General features: G+C 48.9%; 1 protein-coding gene across 1 annotated transcript; it reads right to left on the reverse strand.

The window, feature by feature from the left end:
• Positions 1–3,154: 3,154 nt before the first annotated feature.
• ACKR3 (atypical chemokine receptor 3) lies at positions 3,155–14,392 on the reverse strand. Its single transcript, XM_059167630.1, has 2 exons — positions 14,279–14,392; positions 3,155–4,784 (listed from the first exon to the last, which is right to left on the reverse strand). Exon 2 carries the CDS (start codon positions 4,756–4,758, stop codon positions 3,670–3,672), a length of 1,089 nt encoding a protein of 362 aa, XP_059023613.1. The 5' UTR covers positions 4,759–4,784; positions 14,279–14,392; the 3' UTR covers positions 3,155–3,669.
• Between the last annotated feature and the right edge of the window lie 7,387 nt (positions 14,393–21,779).

Raw genomic sequence — 21,779 nt, forward strand, 5'->3', positions numbered from 1 at the left:
CACAGCTCCCCACGGGTCCCCAGGTTCTGAGATGCTGGACTTGGGAATAGGTGGATAGAAAGTCACCTGGACCCAGGGAGAAGAAGCCCAGTGAGGCAGAATTTCCAGGTGCCTCATAAATAGGCCACATCCTCGAGCTGCTGCCTCCAGACCTCCAGAATTTCTTGTGACCCAGTAAGAGAAAACACAAGTGTCCACGGGGGTCTCATGCCAGTTTGCCCTGAGTCTACTGGGAGGACTGAAATTCATCATCCAGGGACCATCCAGATTTATTCCTTGATGGCCGCGGGATATTACATGTGGTGTTTTCAGTTGCAATACTTTTCTTCTTCACTTACAGGGACAGAAGAAGCTGTGTACACGTTGCCGCATGTGGAAAACATTCACTAGGGACTCCCTGATGCACACTGCCATCAGGTCGCAGGGACAGACGGAGGCGGGAGAGTAAGGAAGACTCCCCCTCTCTCCAGTGGGGATGGGGCTCCAGGTCGATTTTCTCTCCATCCCACACCACACCCTCTGCTGGAGCTCCAGTCACCCCTCCTGGGGTCCAGATGCCATCATGCATGAAATTACTAACAGCTTCACTACCATCTCGCAAGGCTGGCATTTTCAAAGCTCTTCCCATCAGAAAGGATGCCAGATGAATGAACCTCAAAAGGGAGAAATGTCAGCATCGGGTTCTTTGGACAATGAACTTGAGGAGAGCCCGGAGCTACTGCCCCAGCCTTCTTCGCACTAGATCCCAACTCCTATCCAAAACCTGAAACACAGCTCCTTCTCCCAACTCCACATCTACATCCACAAGGGTGGAATGGAATTCTTCTAATAAACTGATTATCCACCCCCCCAACCCCCACCCCCCAGAGTTCTGTAGCCCTTGACCTGTGTCTCCATGCTCCACCCACAATGCCACAGTCCAGAGCACCTGGGAAGGCTTTTATAGCCAGAGATCAAAGGGAGGGCTTTGGAGCCTGGATAACCGGGATGAACCAGAGCAAGTCCTCAAGCCCCAGGCAGGGCAGAGAAGAGGATTTCTAAGAGCAGAGAGAGTTTAGTCACTGTAGCATTGCTGAGACGGAGCTTGCACACCAGGGACCCCACAGAAGTCTGAAGGCAGCCGGGGTATCCTGGGGCCTGGGCGGGGGGGCGGGGGAGTTGAGGGGGAGATGGGAATCCACAGAGCAAGAAGTGCTGTATGGTTTGTCTGCAATCAGTTCAGCATCTGAGCACCCTCCCTCCACCCCTCAGGGCAAAGGGGGCAGGTGGGTGATTCTTATGGGTGAAGGGTGGTCAGAAACCAGAAGAGGGCCAGGACAGTCCACCAAGTATCCCATGACCCAAAACGGGGCTGGGGAGCAACAGGGGAGACCCTGCGATATGACGACATGGAGGAGACCTGCGTAAGGACAAAGCAGGAACAGACAGTGAGGACCACCCCTAACCACCCTATATCACCACCTCCCCCAGAGCTTGCCCCAAATCCCAGGGTAACTGGGCAGGGGTGGGGAACATCTCTGAACTGACAGAGCTGGGTCCTCAGAATAGAAATTCGGTGGAATTACTTTTTACATCCCACCTGCCGCACGGCAGAGGTTACGGCTTATGCCCCACCTTGCATTTTCTACTTGGTGAGAAGGTTTCTGCCTGGACTTAGACCCCTAGGGAGCTCAGAGAAAACCACAACCCTTTCCTATTGCCACGAACACGTGTCTGGGGCAGGATTCTTGGAATGTCTGTGCCATCTACTCTTGCTTGCCCTGGCTCCCAGGATCCTGGTCTGTAGTTAAGCTATTGTCCCACTAGCTACACTACTGTTACCCCACCGGAATCCTGTCTGGAACAAGGCAAGGCGCATATGCACCTGAGACCATGTGTGTGTATCAGGCTCGTATTTAGAGTAATTTATAACCCTGGTTTGAGAACTCTCAACCGTAAGCCTTTGAAGACATAGGAGCCCTCGTGCAGCAGTTTCCATCTGTGGGCCCTGAGAGGTTGGGCTGTTGGGAGGAGTTGAGACAAGGCGCACAAAGGTAGGGTAGCAGCCCCCAAGCTCACAGGTAAGAGCAGAGCTCCCAGCCAGGGTCCATTCTTGTCTTGGCAAATAGCTCCCATGCAAATCAATCCCATCAGAGGTGGAGGTGGTAAGGGCAGCTTAGGGTGCCGGGTCCTCCCCCCAGGTCCTGCCCAGATGCACCCACCTGCTAAGGCCTCCACCATTCTGTCTCGTGGACCCTCAGGTCATCCGTGAGGGCACAGCAGAACAGACCATTCCGACCACACTTCTTCCAAGCCTCTTGTAAAGTGGATTTCTTTGGTAATGCACAGGCTGATAATTTGCTCTTTGCTTGGCCTCAAGAAAAGGGACACTAATGGGTGTTATCTTTTAAATTAAGAATTTGTCCTGTACACAGAAAGAGTAAACAGGCCTTAAACCATAGAACCATAGCAGGGAAGCATCAAGGGGTCGTGACATGTGGCCCTGGGGACACACAAGGGCATAAACAACAAACGACCCCAGTCCTGGGCCCCAATCAGCTCTGGGCCAACAGCAGCCGAGAGAGCCATCCTACCCCAGGGTGACCTTAAAAACCACACCTACCGCAAATACACTGCCTGACAGTTTTTTTTTGTTTGTCTTTTTTTTTAGAAAAACCAAAACCCTCAATATGCTCGAATATTTTTCCTTTTATGTCATTGCATCCGTTAACCCCTTGGGTTTTGCTTTTACAGTAGCGCTCTTTCCTTAAGCATATTAGGTCAAGCTGACATGCAGTATAGATTTGTACTATTCTTATCACACACGCTACCTGAATGCCAAACATGGTTTTAACATAGACACTCGGATGCCTTTTTAGGAAAAACAAATCTTTATTTAAAAAAAAAATAATAACTTACAAATTGAGAGAATTCTCCAAAATGAGACTGTTCATTTTGTGCACAGTGTTGCAGCCTGGAACAGGTCTGCCCCGTTTTGCTTTTTTAAGGTAACTTTACAAAACTATGAATATCACAAACTGTTTTTACAGAGTCTTTCCTGTTCCGTATCCCATGCCAGTACAGAGCACCACACAGATAGAAAACTATCGTAAATAAAACATTTCAGCCAGGACTGGCATAGATTTATAGATATATATATATATATATATATATATATATATATATATATATAAAAAATTTCAAAACAGCTAACAATTAATGTCATCCTTAGTCAAAACTGAAATCAAACTAGTCTTAAAACTACAACACTCTGGATACATGTCCGCGTTATAGCTCCCGTACAATATTTAAAATATATTTAAACTTTCAAATACATTTATAAGGTACACCGATAATGAGAAAATAAAGTCTTAAGATTTAAATACAAATCACCATATAAAACCTCCAGGGAACACAGAACGTCTTATTGTACAGAAGTGCAGGCTAGCCTGCCCTGCAGCAGACTTGGACACGTGATGGGTCTTGCACACGGCAGGACGCACGCACAGAGCCGTGACAGCCACCGCGACCGCCCGAGAAAAAGGGGAAGGACGCTCGGTGGCACCCGCTCCTCTCTCCTCATGACTCCCGCCTCAAGCCCCAAAGCTACCTTGCTTTACTCTGGGGAACGATGCAAGCCAGTGCCGTGGAGAAAGCAACACACTTGTCCCCGAGACCCCACAGAGCGTGTCACTTGGTATTCTGCTCCAAGGCAGAGTACTCTGTTTCTGACACCCTAGAGGCATCGATGAGCTTGGTGAGACCTGTCTTGGCCGAGTACTTGAAGATGAAGGCCTTCATCAGCTCGTACCTATAGTTACGATTGATAAAGCTGTAGAGCACAGGATTGACACAGCAGTGCACCAGCGACAGGCACTGAGTGACGTGCAGAGCGGTGAAGAGGAAGTTCTCCAGCTGGCAGGTGAAGGGGATGTAGTGGAGGATGGAGAAGATGTCCAGGAGTACCACCACGTGGTACGGCAGCCAGCACACGAGGAAGACCACCACGTAGGAAAAGATGATCTTGCGGCTGGTCTGCCTCTCCTGGTCACTGGAAGCGGCGAGGGCACGGGCCAGCAGGCAGTAGAAGATGGCAATGATGCAGAAGGGGATAGCGAAGCCCAAGACCACAGAGACCAGCTCCATGCTAATGAGCCACTCCTTGACACTGTGCTCGGGGTAGAAGGAGCGGCAGTAGGTCTCGTTGTTAGACGCCGACGTGACGGTCTTCAGGTAGTAGGTGTCTGGCAGGGACACGCAGAAAGCCAGGAGCCACACCAGCACGCAGACAACACGGCGGACCACCTTCTTCCTGCGGCTCGAGGTGTTGGCAAAGTAGGTGATGGAGAGGTAGCGGTCCACGCTCATGCACGTGAGGAAGAAGATGCTGCCGAACAGGTTGATGGAGAAGATGAGGTGGGTGACCTTGCATGTGAGCTCTCCCATGGGCCACTGGTTATGCTGCACGAGGCTGACCACCCAGACGGGGATGGTGACCACCACCCACAGGTCAGCGATGGCCAGGTTGAGGATGTAGCAGTGTGTGTCGTAGCCAGTGGTCTTGGCCTGGATGTTCACCCAGACCACCACAGAGTTGGCGATCATGCCGATCACGAAGATGAAGATGTAGATGAAGGACAGCGTGTACAGCAGCATCCCTTTGTTGGGCATGTTGGGACACAGCACCGTGTCGACGACAATGCAGTCACTGCTGTTGCACGGCCAGCTCATGTCGGAGAAGTTCCCTGGCTCTGAGTAGTCAAAGAGGTGCAGGTCCATGGCGCTGCGGGCAGCAAGCAAACGGCCTGCGCAAAGATCAAACAGAGAGAATGCAATGGAAAAGTGGCTTCATTAGGACACAGCAGAGGCCCAGTCAAGGCGCTTTTCCAGCGCTCCGCATACTCGGTGGTGTCTTCCCAACAAAAGAAAAGGAAACAGCCCAGCAGAGCTCCGCACAACAAAAAACAGGCCCGGTATCTAAGTTTGCATGGTGCCTAAGCAAAAAGAGCGCCTGCTTTCTCTATCTTTGAATGGCGGTGTTCCCCAGGCATCACCAGCCTGGCTAGACCCACAGTGTGAGATCGGTGTACTCCGGGGGCCCAAGAAACATCTGACAGCCAGGGCGACACTGGCCACTCGCTCAGTCTTAGTAGAGGACAGTGGCGCCATTCTCCCCTATGTCCCAAAGGACAGCAGAGTCCACTGTTCCTAGCACTGCTGTATTATAAGTATCCTACTCTGGTGTCCTAATGAGTACGCTTGAGATTCCCTTCCCAGTGTGCATCAAAAATGGGACTTGGTGCATTTTACCTTCTGCAGAATGCACATGGAAACCTGGGTCTTGGGCCACCTTCAGAGTACAGCCATGAAGACCACAGGTGTGCGACCCCCACAGCTTGATTACACCCCAAACCTGCAGAGATCTCGGGTCTTCAACAAAGGGCAGCCACCCAGCTGTCCAGCGCCTACTTTCCCCTTCTAAAGAAGTAGTTTATCCAACTACTTCAAGAGCAACTTGGGCCAAGACCCAGAGCACAAAAGTCACCACCTGCTGCACTTCTGGGGTGGGGGGCGGGCAATTTCTCAACTTTCTTTCCTGCTGTCTTGACCTAAGGCCAACACTCTGAACTGTCACCGTTTTATTGTCCACAGAGATTTCAGCTCCAAAGTACCACCACGGCATCTAGAAATGATGATTTCCCCTCAAACGCCCCAGCTAGAAGAGTTCCCGGTAGGGTTTTCTACTGATGCCCCACCCACTCGAGGGCCTTGAAATCCCTGCAGGACATGGTCCTGGGTCGGCTGCCCACTGGGTGACCCTGGGAACATGGGTATCCTGCTAGGAGTGACCTCACATGGGAAGATGGTTGTCCTTCCTTTTCACGGGTCATAGTTAATGACTGACCCCAGTCGAGCTTCTGTGCTAAGTTCATCCAAAGTGGACCCCAGGTCACACAGGAAGATGGGTGATCCTGGTCCACAGGTCAGCACACAGGTGGCTACGCTAACAGTATGCAGACACGTAGCTGGGAAAAGCACCCATTCTGAGACTAGACCTTCTCGGGTAGGAATTCTGATTCCTTCCACATTGCTATTTAACTTGACTTGCTAACCTATCTTGGGCTGCATTCTTGAGTCACCAGCACCATCTCACAGAGGCACCCAAGAACAAAGGGACCACTCCAGAATCTAGCGCATAGCAGATGCTCTGTAAGTCACAACCCCACCCCTCCCATCCTTTTGGCAAAATGCACAGCCCCCCTTTTCACTCCACATTGAAACCACCTCTTACTGCCTAAGGAATACATGTCCCTTCCTGGAGGGAGACGCAGGAGTGAGCAGAGACAGGCAGCTTGATAGCTTTACCTTCAGAATAAATGAACAGCATCCCTGAGGGGTTAGACATCCCTGCTGCCTCCCAGGACCCACTCCTCAGTTTCAAAACTAACAGCAGGTGACCTCATCTTAAATCTCAGTTAGCAGAGACCACCTTCAGGCTTCTGTCCCTCTCCCGGTGATCTAAGCAGGTTCCCATGTCCCTACTGCCGAGGGGAGAACGCTGGGCAGCCCAGGAGGAGCTGGCAGAGGCAAGGGCCACAGCCAGAGAGCCTGGTGGTCCTCGGAGCACCCCAGCAGGAGGATTCCTATGCCCTACGACCAGCAACTTGGGCCAGATCAGACAGACCACACAAGCACAGGGAGCACCCAGGGAGACTCAGCACAACCATGTTTAGGACAAAATCCTCACATTATGAGACTTTGGACCACTCTGTCCTAAGAGGCAGCTTGAGGTCCCTAAAGGACATGGGGACAAGGGGCAACAGAGAACACCTTTGAGGAGCCAGGACTCCCCAACCCACTGGACTGGCCTCAGGGTGCTGTGCTTGGAAGTCACAGAGCCCAGGGTCCAGGCAGTCCATGGGGCCATCCATGGGGCTGTCCACAGGGCCAGAAAGGAAGAAATGAGTCCCAGCCCTGGTTAGCCTGACTGGGTCCAAGTACACCCAGCTCTTTGCTCACCACAAGGAGTTAGTGACCGAGCTCAGGCCTCCCATGCCATTCATTCAGCGAACAGACCCTGGGCACTGTTCAGTGTGGACAGTCAGACCTACGCAGAGGCAGGGGTCTACGAAAAGTCCCCTGCCTCTCACCTTTTTGGAAATTACTCCACCTTTTTGGAAATTACCAGGTCAAGGTGTCGGGACCCACTCTCTCGGGCTGCCAACTGTTGCTATTCCCGGAGCTCCAGCCATGGTGGGAGAGGGCTCGGCTCCATCCTTGGTTTCCACCTCTGCCCTCTGGGCAATGAAAACCCAACTCAGCGATCAGTGGTCCTTTGAGCCAGAAGCATTTCTTGCTCGCAGGGCAAGGCTCCCCTCCAGCAGTCCTCTCCCCTCCCTTGGGGGGCCCAGTGAGACTCTTCCAGCCAGGGCTGAAGTGGAGAGCAGAGGCTCCAAAGCTCCTGGCTCAAGCATGAAAGCCAGCTGGGCCCCGATCACTTATCTCCTACCAACCATCAGCCCAGAAGCTGAAGCCCGAGGCCTGTGCCCGGACCACCACCTCCCCCAGAGGGACCCCCTGGTTCCCCTTCCTGCCTTAGTGGTCAAGAGAAGGAAGGAGGCACAGAGAGGAGATGAAACAAATTGTGGTCCTCAAACTCCCTGCAAATCCCAACAGGGGTTTCCTAAAGAGGGAAACGGAACTCACAACAGCTTAGCCCCCTGTCCTTTTGGTATTTTTCCCGCATTTGGTTTTGGAAACAATCCAGGGCTGTTTCCAGGAAAGACTATGACTTGACAAAGACAGTCTGCATGGATGCTGCATGTGGCCTGCAGCAGAAGCCTGTCTGCCTGAGCCTGGGTCCAAGAGGGCAGCTGCATCGGTCCACTTTATGCCATTCCAGCGACAGCAAGTGGCCACCACTGGAAAGAGGAATCTTCCTCAGTCACTGGCTGAGATCCTCACAAGGGCTCCTACAGAGCCATCAGTATGGCAAGCTATAGAGTGTCTACCCAGATCACAGGTTTCCAAAGGCCTGGTGACAAAGCTCACTTTGTCATGGGAAACCTCTCTTCCTGTCCTGGTGGAGGGAGGGGGTGGCCCAGTGGACCACAGGGGCCACTTTAACTCCCTGAGCATCCTGCACCAGCACTCTGGCTGCCCTCCAGCAAAAGCAGGAGATGGCCTCTGCCGGTACACAGACAGTCCCCCCACGTTCTGCATCCATCCAGAAGGATCCACACTCCCGTCTAAGTGGCCAGGCCTCTGGGCCAGGGTGCTGGTGTGTTCATCCTGAGAGGCAACAGTGGTCTGCCCCGGACCTGGAGGAGACCCTTCTTCCCAGTGGGACCAACCTCTCTCTGCTGGAATAAGCCAGCACCTCCACTCCTGCCAGCCTGGGGCCAGAGCTCAGGAACGCCTTTCAGAGTCAACACTGCCTGCCTTCCAAGGGCTCGGAGCCGCCCCCTACCAAGGCAGGCAGGAGGATGAGACCCTCTTGCAACTAAGTGGTAAGGCATCTGCCTAAAAGGTCCTGACAGAAGGAAAAAAACAGGGCTTTGAATTTTCTAACGCTTTTTGATTTTACAAGTTCACACATTTCACCTCTCTAAAGATTCCTGTGTCCCCAACTGTCCCCAACTATCCCCGCAGGTATGTTTACTGGAGGCAACTTCGATGTCCATCAGGAGAGGGATGGTTTGATCAAGTAGGGTATATCCACTGTAGCCGTAAGAAGATGGGGGCATCTGCTTTTGTGAAGACAGAACGTTTGAGCATACCTGAAGGGAGAGGCCAGAGGCAGATACACAGACCGAGAATGACCTCAAGGACAGAAAAACCAAAGCCAAAGGAGGAGCAGCTTTATATAAATACACATGCACTGAGGCATAGAAAAAAGACCTTCAAGAAGGAGAAAGCTTTGGGCAGGCAGGGTTGGGTGGAGGCCCAAGAGGGGACTGTAAATTTCACCCCATAAACTTCTGTATTATTTGAAATCTGACATCAAGAATTAAGTACATTGTGATGGAGGGATGTTTCACAAGACATGGGTGGTGTGAGTTCCATTGTGCTAGAGCCCAGACACCCAACTGAGGGCAGAGAACTGGACCTGTCCCCGTCTGCTCCCTTCTCCCCGGCACTCCCCGTGCTCTCTCTGACCCCCTCCCTACAGTAGCCACGTGCTCTGGACCTTTTCCCACCCCCGTATGCAGGGAGCATCCCACTTCCACCAGGACAGGAAGGGACATTTCCTATGGCCTACAGCGGACCCAGCATCTGGCCGTCCTCCCCACCGGCCTGCTGTCTGTCTGCAAAGGGATTCGTCCACCACCCAAATTCCCAATGGCAGAAGGTCATTGGGGAATCAATGGGAGAACTTTTCTGGGAGATGAGCCTCCCACTTCTCAGCCTCCTTATTCATCAACCGAGTATCCCCACGAGGGAACTACAGCAACTGGCAGACAACATGTCACTGCTCCAAATGGTGGCCTGAGCTCACCCAGGGAGCTGGCAGTCAGGCCAGATTTAGATGTCCCCAAGCTTGGTCTGCACGGGGTGGCAGTCAGCCTGCAGAGAACAGGCCCTCTTTCTGGCCCAGAGTCAGTCCCTCCGTGACGGAGCCTGCCAAGTGTTCAAGCATCTGGCTGCTCTCCCCAAAACGGCCTTCAGCGTGTTTGCAAATCCCCATCACAGACCGGGAAGAGTCTTCTCGACCAAGACCAAGACCAAGGGTCTTCTCGACCCTTTAGCCGCTCCTTTCCCAGTGAAAGTGTCCTGTTTCTCCCACCCTGGCCCCAACCAGGACCCACATCTCCAGGCTGTGTCGTGCCACATTCTTCCTGCCCAAGCTCCTCACCCCCACGTCTTCATCCTCGGGCCCCATAGCCAGCCCAAGGTGGGTGTTTGGGGTGCTCCCAGTCAGCAGTGATATCAGGCTCCACCAAGACCAGGGCTCTGAGGCCATCCCGGGAGCAGGAGTCCAGAAGACACTTTTCTGCACCCCTCATCAAGCCGAGACAGACATCAGCCTTTTCATGCCCCCGAATGTTTGTGGAACCTCCTCTGTGAGGGGCACTGATCCAAGGCTAATAGACAGGGATCACCGTGGCCCATCCCCCAAGAACTCACCAGCCAACCGACAAGGGCAAGAAGGCAGCAGGATGGTGGTGAGTGGCCCCCAGAGCGGGAGGGTGAGGGATTTCCACTCAAGTGGCTTATGGAGGCCTTCAAGGAGAAATGGATGGGTGAGATGATCAATGAAATACCATAAAAGGGTCACTGAATCAGGCTGAAGCCAAGCTCCCCATAAAGGAAAGCTGGTGACCGGAGTCAGAGGGAGGGGTGGGGGGAGCGGGGCAGTCAGGCTGGGCCTGCCCACGCAGGAGGCAGGAGATATTATGAGCAAGGAAGCAGCTTGCAACAGAAAAGGCTCGGGGGCGGGGGGGGGGGGGGGGTCAGAGGTGACACAAACCAAGTCAAAGGCAGGGAGTTAAAGGCCAGCTGTGGTGACAGGGTGCAAACAGGCTGGAGGAAGGTGCTCCTGCCCAGGCCCCAGTGGTGCAGATGAAGTTACACCTGCCAGGTCGAGGCTGAGCACCAGCTTGGACAGTAAGGGGCCCTCTAGCCGCTGGGGCTCCTTAGGATCTCTGCCTCCAGGTGACCTTTTTTTGTTTGTTTGTTTGTTTTTCCAAGTGACTTTTTTTATTGGTTTTCTGCAATTTGGGATCTATGTCCTTCCAGGAGGGAATTTCACAGAACCATTCAGTGCTGTTCAGACCAGATCACTCATCTGGCTTCTCACTGCTGCGACCTTCAGAGCAAGCCCAGGCCAGGAGAAGAGACGCGCTCATCTTGGTCTGTGGCACACAGCTGCTCTCCGCACTTTCCCCACTTCTCCAGGGGCTTCCCCCAGGGGAGTCACGCTCTGGCCTCCTTGCCAGAGTCCCACACCTTCCATGCTAGCTGGCATGCGGTTCAGGTGAGGAGAACCCACACTACATCTAAAAAATCATCAGGCGATTGTACAATATTGGGTTCAGGGTTTTGTGGGGGGCAGGGGTTGGTTTTTATGTGTGTGTTTGTTGTTGCTGTTTGTTTTTGTTGTTTTTTTTACCGATGCTGCATTATATCTACAGGAAAGACCAGAGAAGCTTCAGCTTCAGCAGACTCCCTGCAGCCATCTGCTAGGGCTGTCAGCAGATCAGGGACTAGTCTGTCCCCCAGTGCCAAGCAAACAGAAACAAGGCTGTCTTGAGAGCAACTTATTTTACACAAGTAGGGAACTGCTCTAATTCATTAGAAAACTCAAAAATAATAGAGAGTCAAAGAGAAAAACAAAAACTCCCTATCCTGATTCAGAAGGAGGTCACCTATCGCTGGGGTTCTCAATGTACTTCCCGTTAACGCACGGGTTGGGGCATGCTCGCCCACTTTGAAGTATTTGGGGGAGAAATCGAACCCCACGTGCAGAAACCCAATCTGGTCTATTGTGCTCAGCTGCCCACGGGAAAGCAATGCTGTGCCCAGAAAGGCAGAGCCAGAGATCCACGTCACAAACCTGCCGGCTGGGTTAGCCCCCTGTAACCAGAGCCCTCATTCCCACCCAGCTCAGGACCTGGATGAGGCAGTGGGAGGTCAGCCAGGCTCTGGGCCAGACACAATAGGGCTCCCAGGAGAAGGCTACTCCATCTTGGCCTCTTCTCATAGAACTCAGGGATGATCCCCACAAAGGTATCTGTTACTATAAGAAAATTCAAAGATGCTGGCTATCCCGATGTACATACAGTCCTTTAGCTGTCTCTTAGCGAACGGTGGTCTAAAGCCACCTGAGTCACTTTTTAGTCCCTCCACCCTGGGAGCGCTTAGAACAAAACCGAGTCAGCTCCCAAACCTACCTGTGGTTCAGCAAAACATTCACCATAAAAATATGCAATCCCCTCATTACTTTAACAAGGAAAGCACCTACTTTTTTTTTTCCCAATTCTAAATTAGTCGATCCTTAGGTTAAAAAAAAAAAAAAAATCAAATATGCCCTGCAGAAAACCATCAAGTATTCAAAATCAGATAATCCCCCCTTTTCCCTTTTCTTGTCTTCTCTCCCTCTCCTTTCTCTCTCTCTCTCTCTCTTGCTTGTTTGTTTTTACTTTAATAGAAAATGTGTGTCCCAGGGCTATAATTTTCTGGACTTGAAAAACACTTGATATGAGTCAGCCTTGGGTTTCTTTCTAAACTCTACCTACATGCATGGAACTCAACTAGCAAGGCGTTCTAACACTGTTCTTGTTCCTAAAAGTAAAGCTAAGTTTTTTTAGTTCCAAATTCCTTTGTGCCTGGCAAAAACCACTGAGAAAAATCTAAAAGCCTGAAGTCTTGGTGGTTTTTCTCCTCCGTAGTTTACTCTTAGGCTTTCTAGAATGACGGTCGGTTGGTCTCAGGTCTGAGTAACTTCAGCCAGCTCCCTCACACCTCCCCGAAAACAGGAGCCCCTCTCCCTAGATGATCGCACAAAAAGCCACTGTTCCTGATGAAGGAGGTTTTTTTTGTTTGGATTTTTTTTTTTTTTTCATCCAGAAAGCCTATACTCTGCCTATTCTGGGTCTGATTAGAAACCATAATACCTTCTCAATTCTCCCAGGACTTGCTGTGAATAAGGGAAAAACTCACCTCCAAAGTCCTGACTTAGTTAAGCCCCGGCATGCTGCCCTGGCTATACTCTCTGGAACTTTTTTAAAACTATGATTGCAATGCGTGCCCCTTTTTAAAAATGGACAGGCAGCAAAATACAGGCATTTCTCAATTTTCTTTTGCTCTTCCACACGCCCCCCTCCTCCAATCCCCAGGAGGCTGTGCGCACATTCAAGTGTTTATGGCAGAGAAGGGGGAAAAAGAGCAAATTGTTTCCAAGCTAGAGCTCCCCTGTGCAACTTTGCTTTAGAGAAAGGCTTTGCATCTGATGAGAGGATCGACAGGCAGTTTATCCATTTAAAAGCTACAGAAAGTAAAGGACAGACCGGGGCAGCCTCTACTTTCTTTTCTAGGCAAGCCTATTTGATCTCCGCATTTTCCTGGAATAAATAAAAGGACACAAAGGCAGCATCTGCGTTTAAAGAGAAAAGAAAAAGTTACCACATTGAGATTCTGCAGAATGAAGTTTCAGGGCATGTCAGCACACCAAAGAGCTTCAAAGAGCTATAAACCATGTCAGGGGACCCGCTTCCACTTCTGGAAAACCTAATGACCCTGTTGTGAGCAAGTGAATTGAGAGAGAGAGAGAGAGAGAAAAGGAAAAGGAAAAAGAAAAGGGAAGGAGAGAGAAGAGAAGAGAAAGGAAGAGAGACAGAAAAGGAGGGAGAGCGGGAGGGAGACAGCTAGTCTGACTTTTACAACTTCTCATTCTCCCTGGAAGTTACAAGTCTTGGCTAACCACCCACCCCTGACCTCACTCCAAAGCTCTGTCAGTCACCCCTTGAATCTTTATGCTTGCTAACAGAACTGAACAAAAGTCATGCTTTACCTGAAGGGTATATTTTAAATTACAAAATCCTGGACTTGTGTGTGTGCTTTTTTGGGTTTTGTTTTGTTTTTCCTAACTGAAGTTGGACTTACCTTCCAAGAGCACAATAAATACTCAGATTAGCAAGGATGCAGTCAAAGCCACAAACACGGAGCTGAATTAACATTCGCCCTTCCAGCTTCTGGGTTTACAGGAGCCGGGAATCCCGCAAAGCCCCGAATTCCAATACATTCTGGACTCACAAAAGATTCACAGCACAGTTCCCTGCTTCACTCAAGGATGCCCCCTCCTAAAGTTCACATCGTTCTGCAATTGCTTATTTCCTGGCAAGTCCATCTATGCCCCGACTGATCTCCCCGTGAAAGAGGTCAGCCGTGGTGCCAGGCGGTTCCCTATGCCAACTGGGAGCGAGCAGAACCGACAGTCTGCATTCTTGCTGAGTCCTCCCCCTTACCCGAGCTTCAACGCCCACAGCAACAAATAAACACCGATTCCTACAGCCAGCAGGCACACACGGAGCGTCCCTTCCACCAGTGACTCAAGGAAACCTGCCTTTTTACTTGCTGCCGCAGAAAGGGGCAGCCCCCAAGTTAGCAGACAGGCTTTGCAAAGCAGCCATGCAGCCTGCAGCCCCAGCTTTCAGACACCAGACCTGCGAACTCTCAGCAACCATCAGGGCGATTCAGAAAGAGGCCTCTAAAAAAGAGCGCTTAGCTGAGAACAGAAACCCTGCCCGCCTTCCTCGCCTTCCTTTGCAGGCAGGGCTGCGGGGAGCCGTTTCCTTACCTCCGGGGCTGGGCTCGGGCTCAGGGCTCCCTGCGCGGCTGCGACGCTCACCGCCTCGGGGCTGAGCAGTTTGCAGGACTGAGCTCTCGGACGGCGGACCCGCGTTATATACACTGCAGGAATACGCCTCTAGGTGGCAGCTGTGGAACCTGCATCGCCCTTGCTCCCGGCCCGCGCCGCCCCCCCATACACACACGTGCAGCCGCGCGCGCGCGCACACACACACACACACACACACACACATACACACACGCGCGCACGCGCGCTCATGCACGCACACCCCTTTCGTAAACCCCGGTCTGTCTTTTCCCGCGCAGCTCTGCACCCCACAACGCACTCTCTGGAAACCCCGGCCGCCCTTGACTTGCAAGGTCTAATGAAGCCACGAAGTCCGGACCCCACTGGGGGAACGTGTGTCAGCAGAAGAAAACTGGCAGAGAAACCCTAGAGCTTTGCAGAATCATCAAATATTTATCTGGTCTCAGGTATATCTTTAATAATCCCATTACCACCAAGAGTTCCTTTGAATGCCTCTTAGCTCAAGGGAAGACTTTGTTCCCAAGACAAATTGCTCTGACCTTCTGAACTTCGGTGTTGATTTATTTGGCCTGGGTTTTCTTTGTTAATTTCTCCAAAACAGAAGTAACAGTTTTGGTAGGAGCGATTAATCGGCGCCGTTTTATATACCCCAAGAGGGAGGGAAAGGGCTTTAGAAATAGATTGTAAGATTTTATTTGAATACTTTTATCTGTAAAGGATTCAGGCCCAAAGTCCTTGAAAATCTAAACAATTTGGTGTTCTGAAATGCCTAGCCAAGGCCAGGCACACATTAGGGGTATAATAAATGTCTTTTGATACAGTCTTTTTTTTTTTTTTTGAGGTGAATTTGGCAAATGCTTTATTATTACTAATTGCTATTATTACTGAAATCTACATTCTCATCCAGAAGTGTATAGCTGAAGTTCTGTCCACAAGAATGTGTTCCAAAGGCTAGTCACCTTGAATACCCTATTTAGAAAAATCGACCATGAAACAAATGACCTAAACTTTCACTTTTAAAACGCGTGCTCACTGAGCTTTTTTCCCTACACTAACGTGCCACGTTTTGGCTTTTGGCTTGCTTTCTGCTTCTCCCGGCGTTCCCCAAGGACGCATACTCGTGGAGGCGCCCGCATGTTACCACTTTCTCCCCAGCTAAAACTTTCTGAGATTCTTTTTCTACTTGCTGAAAATAACAGGAGACAGCCCAACGCCAAGCCCAGAAGGTTTGAGGGTCAAACTCTCCTGTGGCTAGAAGGTCCTGGCGCGGAGAAAGCCCTTAACAAAAGAAACACTCTTTTGAGATCAAAGCTGCCCGTTTTTCTCCCGCAGCGGAACACCAAATGCGAGCGCTAGGCGCACACCTGCTCCGCTTCCCCTCCGCCCCCCACCCCTGGCTCGCGGAGGGGGTTCTGCCCCCACGGCCCTGGCCGGGGCCCCGCACGGGTCCCCCTGTCGCTGCGCACCCGAACTCCACCTCCAGGCGCCTGGCGAGAAATCTTGCTAAAGAGAAACCGCCGGCAGCCGTGTGCGCACGCCCAGGGTTTAGGGCAAGAATGCTTTTTCACAACTTTCTGGTCCCGGTTTCTTCTTATGCGTGACCCTGTGTCTGAGCCCTATCGACAGGGACGCGCCGGCTGGAGAGCACACGCTTCGCTTTCTCTTCCCATGAACTTGACAATCTCTTCTTTGGAAAACGCGTTTCTCCCGTGGCAAGCTCGGACGCCGGGGTGAAGCGCTGGACCCGGGCTGGAATCCGCTCTGAATTAAGCCTGCTGTCTCTTAAAACACGCCTGGGCCAGAAACGTGCTACAAGATGCAGTCACCCAGGAAGAAGAAGGAACACCCGGCGTAGTAGTAAAAAAAAAAAAAAAAAAAATCATATTTAGGCCCTGGGGCCAGCACTCCCCACCGGGATTTCGGAGCCCAGGGGCTGCGAGCAAGGCAGACCCCGCCCCCGCCCCGGGTGCCAGCGCGGAGCCCTGGGGAAAATGAGAGGCCTGCGAGTACTCCTGTAAGGAGACTGGGTTCCAAAACCCCAGGCCCTCAGAAGGCTCTTGGCACATTTGCGGGGCTGCCCCAACTTTGCGAAAGGACAGCGTCACGCACAAGGGTTAGCTTGGCAGGAATGAGTTTGGTTACCCCCACTAGGAAAGTCCGAGAAGGCAGGATTGGGCAGCTGTCGCTTGAATTGTCCCAGCTGACTCAGGACTGAGTCCTCGCATTGTTTTCTCCCCCAGAGTGCTTAGTGGAACGCGCAGTGGTGAGGTTTTTGGCCAAGCCCACACTCCTTCCCTGTGTCCAAACTGCTCCTGGGATTCTAATTCCACAGAACAGACTTTCCCCATTGATGTGATCTGCCTGCAGACAAAACATGATAATAGAACCCTCTATTCTTGCGGGGCTCTGGCACCCCAAGTGGGCCTGCGGACTGAAACCTCACCCTACTTTAAAAGCTTTGTTGTCCTGGGCGCTCTGAGTCTGGGCTTCTAGTGAGCACGGTCAGAATGGAGCCAGCATGGACTCTGGCGGCTGCAGCTGTGGCCCCTGAGACGCACAAGGGCACCATCGGCCTGAAGACGTCAGGCTAACTTTGCACAACCTTGCGTCTTCACTCCAACCTCAGGAGTATCACATTCCAGATTCGAACTTATTCCCCGGGAAATAGCCGCAGCACCTAGTGCCTCGGCCCAGTGGGAGTGGTCTCGGCTAGCACTGGACATTCCTCTGAAGAGCAGACACAAGCCCCTTCTCTGGAGGAAGGACCTAGAAGTAAAGACAGAGCCCAACCCCCCAAGGAGATCGGGATCCCAGCTTGGGCTCCCTCCAGACAGGTGTAACTTGGAGCTCTAACTTACACACCATGTCTCCTTAGGCAGCTTAGCCTTTCTGATTAGGAAATTCCTATCTTTAAAATAATTATAATAGGGGCAGCTGGGTGGCTCAGTTGGTTAAGCCTCCCACTCTTGATTTTGGCTTAGGTCGTGATCTCAATGAGGTCATGGGATAGAGCCTGGCACTGGGCTCAAGGCTCCATGCAAAGTCAGCGTAAGATTCTCTCTCTCCCTCCCTATCCCGCTCTCTCTCAAATAAATTAATTAATTAAATATTTTTAAAAAATAATAATTATTATAACACCTTCTATTCTTGCCAGGTGCGTCTCAGGATTCAGTGAAAGGATGTATATCAGAGACACCTCACCGGTGCTTTCCTTGTCCCACCCTGGCCTGAGGCAAATTCCAGCGACACAGTGTGTTTTTTTAAGGACTAAAACAGATATCTAACCCAAGGCTTGCAAGTTTTTATGAACCCTTTGGTAAAGCCTGGACAGGTTTCATAATAAGAGCGTTTAGCACTTTGCTGATCTAAGTGTTTTGCCTACATTCTTTCATTTACCCTTTACGGTGACCCAAAGCTGGCACTATTTTTGTCCCACTTTTGTAAATGAGGAAGCTAAAGCCCAGAGAGAGTGGTTAACCTGTCCAAGCTAGTGAATGGAGGGGATTCAAATCTAGATTTGTCTGACTTCACAGCACCGGCTGTCATCTGATGCCACAGAAGACATACTCTTGAAAGAAAAAAAGAAAACCCATTGCAAAATATAGATCAGGTGGTCCTAAGTTGGACTTCCTAAAAGCAGAACCCTGGATGAGAATTCGGGGCAACCCGTTTATTATAGAAGTGCTCCAGAAGAAACTAGCAAGGGAAGGAGAAAACCCAAGCAAAGCTATGGTCTTGGCCAGGTCTCAGCTGCAGCCTGACACCCTTCATGAGCCTCCAGAGCCTGCGGTCCACCCTGACTTCACCCCAACCAACTGCAGACAAGGATGCTGGCTTTCATACTCGTACACCCTTCAAACCCTGGATCGGGGCTGCCTGGTGGGAAGGTGGGGAACATAGCCTCCCCCTTCCTCCTGTTCCCACTCAGAGTCAGCAAAGCAGCTCCAGGAACCTGAGGTCAGTCTCTCAAAGATACATCCCAATCATAGGCCAGGGCAGGAAACCCATGTTATGTGGACACACAGACATACAAGGAAGTCAAAGGGGTCTGGGAACATGCCACCCATACCCACTGTACTAGGTATCAATGGTACCACTTAGGTCAGTCTTGACCCAAATCAGAATACTCACTCATTAATACTCAGACCTACTTATTTCTACCTCAGGACCTTTGTACCTGACATTTTCTCTTCCTGGAGAGCTCTTCCCAATGACTGTTGTATGATTATGTCCTTCCTGTTATTCTAATGTTGACTTCAATATTTTTTTTAGAAAAACCTTTCACTGCTCTGGTCTATTCCTATTATTCTGTCATTATCCTATATTGTTCATAGAATTTACTGCCACCCAAAATTTCCAGTTTAGTATTTGTCTTCTCCCCACCAGAGTATAAATTCCTCAAGGGTAAGAATGTTGCTATTTTGTTCACTGCTCTATCCCCATTGTCACACAGGGTGTTTGGCCCACAGTAGGAGTTCCTAAATATTAACCAAATGAATAAACTCAGAAGAATCTCACTTTTGAGTTAGGTTCTTGCCCTCCCCGTATTTCACTCACCCTTTTCCTCATAGAAATGGTTGAGGGGTCAGTTAGGACAGATCTCCAAAAAATGTTTTAGGAAGACTTAAAATATATATTTTGAAAATAGGGGAAAATGTGAATATGTACTTCACACCAAGTTGTGACCCCCTACAAATATGAAAAGTATGCAACTTCCTTAGACATTGGAAAAATACAAATTAGAACACAGTACCATTACAACTGGACACTCCCTGAAAGGCTAACATGAAAATTAGGGATATTAACAAGGATGTAGAACCACCAGAACGCTCCCACATCAGTGCTTCTCAGACTAAAAGGTGAAGAACAAATGTGTTCTTTTTTTGCGGGGGGGGGGGGGCGGTTATTGTTGGTTTCTGTTTTTTCGTTGTTGTTTTTTTTTAATTGTGTTAGGTTAGTCACCCTACAGTACATCATTAGTTTTTGATGTGGTGTTCCAAGATTCATTGTTTACATATAACACCCAGTGCCCATGCAATGCATTTTTTTTCTTTTTCTTTTTCTTTTTTTTAGATATCCTATGCAGTGCACACCAAGACATGTCCCACTGAGCGTGACTAGGGAGGAGCTCCCGCCACTGTGCGTCATCATGCAAGTGTAACGTATGAATTGTCTATGCAGCAGCCTGTCACACAAGGCTGCTGACCATGTTTTCGTATGTCACAGGAATGTCACATTTCTTTAAACCTTCCTGAATGGTTCCTCACTCTCGGTTTCTAACCTTACTTCTTTACAGACTAGTAGCAAACAGCTCACAGCCCACACTTTAAGGGACATGTCTGTATCTCAATGGTGGAGGTATAAACTGGTACAATCATTTTGACCGTATTTACTGAAGTCAAATGTATACATATATATGACCAAGGAATTTCATCGCAAGGTATAACTTAAAGATGTATACACTGCATCAAATGAAATACACAAGAATGTTTATAGTAGGACTATTTATAAGAACTCCCCAAACCAGAAATAACCCAACATGAGCAGAAAAGAATATAATAAATCAATATCCCTCATGAATGTTTAGATAAAGATCCTTAAAAAAAAAAAAAAAAAAGCAAATATAGTATTATACCATGATTAGGTGGGGCTCTTTCTGAAAATGCAAGATTGGTTTAACATTTGAAAATCAATATAATTCACTAAGTTAACAAAATAAAGCATTTGCAAAATTCAAAATCAATTTGTGATGACAACCTTCAGCAATCTAAAAATAGAATGGTTTTGACTTGATTTAATTCTTCAATTTTATACAGGAATACGTATGAATTTGATGCAGGACATGTATGAAAAGTTAAAACTATCATACTTAATGGTGAAAAATTGAACACTCTACTTCCATTTTCATCACTTCTTTTCAGCAATATACTGGTGGTCTTAGCTATTGCCAATAAGGAAGATTTTTAAAAATAAAGACATATGAATTAGAAAGATGTAAAATTGCCTTTATTAGCAGCTGACATGGTTATTTACACAGAAAATCCTGAAAATCCTGAAAAATCTACAAAACAACTTCAAGAACTAAGTAGTAAATTTAGAAAGGCCTCTGAGTATCATGTCAGTATACAAAAGTCAGTTACATATCTGTATATCAGCAGCAAACAATTAGAAAACAAAATTGTAAAATTCCTTTATAACAGCACCATAAAATATCTAGGAATAAATTTAACAAAAAACACATGAGATCTCTACAACAACAGCCCTGAGAGAAAGAAGAGCAAAACAAATGGAGAGATATACCATGTTCATGGGTTGGGGGATTCAATATTGTTAATATGCAAATTCTCCCCAAATTGATCTATTGAGTCTATGTCATTCGAATCAAAATCCCAGAGGATTCTTTTGTTGAAATTGGCAAGTTAATTTTTAAATTTTTATGGAAATTCAACAGACTTCAAAATAGCTCAATCTGTCTCAGAATGGAAGAATGTTGGAGGACTCACTTTGTGATTTCATGACTTACTATAAAGCCATGGCAAGCAATCTAGGGTAGAATTGGCATGATAGGCACATAAAGCAAGGGAACAAGATAGAGTCCAAAAAAAGACTTGCATGCACAGGCAATTGCTGTTTGACAAAGGCACCATAGCAATTAGCAAAATTTCAGAACGATTATATTACTACTATCATAGTGGAATTAATAAAATAATTGTTGTTATAGGGGTGGGGATTAACAGAAAGGGAATTTTCTGGGATGATGGCAATGTTCTATATATTCATTGGGTCAGTGGTCACATTGGGTATATATATTTATCATGTCTTATCACCTGTACACTTAAGATCTGTGCTTTTCCTGAAATTTTCCTCAATTTTTAAAAAGGTTGCCCAATGTAACCATAAAGTGACACCATTTATTTAAAGTTTCAAGGCATTCACAGAAAAGTACACATTATTTATAGAACTATGCAAAAAGCCTACCTAGAAGTAAGAAAGGCTGTACACCAACTTGGAGACAATGGTTACCTCGGAGGAGGGAGACAGAAAAAAGGAATGGAGTGTATACCCAGGAGTATCTGAGATTTCTACAGCATTTTTATTTCTTTAGGCAAAATATTCACATTTGTTGGATCTTATTGGTTGAGTGCACAGGTATACTTTACATTACTTGCTGTTCTCTGTGTTTGAAATTTTTCATTTTAGCTTTTAAATTTTAAGAAAACGGGAAAAAACTTGAATTGAAAGTTCTGAGTGAAGACTGGATTTCTCTCCACTTCGTTGTGAAGTTTGACACAGAGAAGAATGTTTTCTGATCTCTGAGTGAGTCCAGGAAACTTCTGCCAGGAGAGCATATCAAAGCATGGAGCTCCTAATGAGATACCAGGCAAGTCGGGTCAAACCTAAGCCTCATTTTTCTGAAACTTTGGCAACATTCTAAAGTACTGTGATTTCACATTCTTCAAAC

Source organism: Mustela lutreola, chromosome 3 (genome assembly GCF_030435805.1).
Source record: "Mustela lutreola isolate mMusLut2 chromosome 3, mMusLut2.pri, whole genome shotgun sequence".
In the NCBI taxonomy this organism is placed as follows: domain Eukaryota; kingdom Metazoa; phylum Chordata; class Mammalia; order Carnivora; family Mustelidae; genus Mustela; species Mustela lutreola.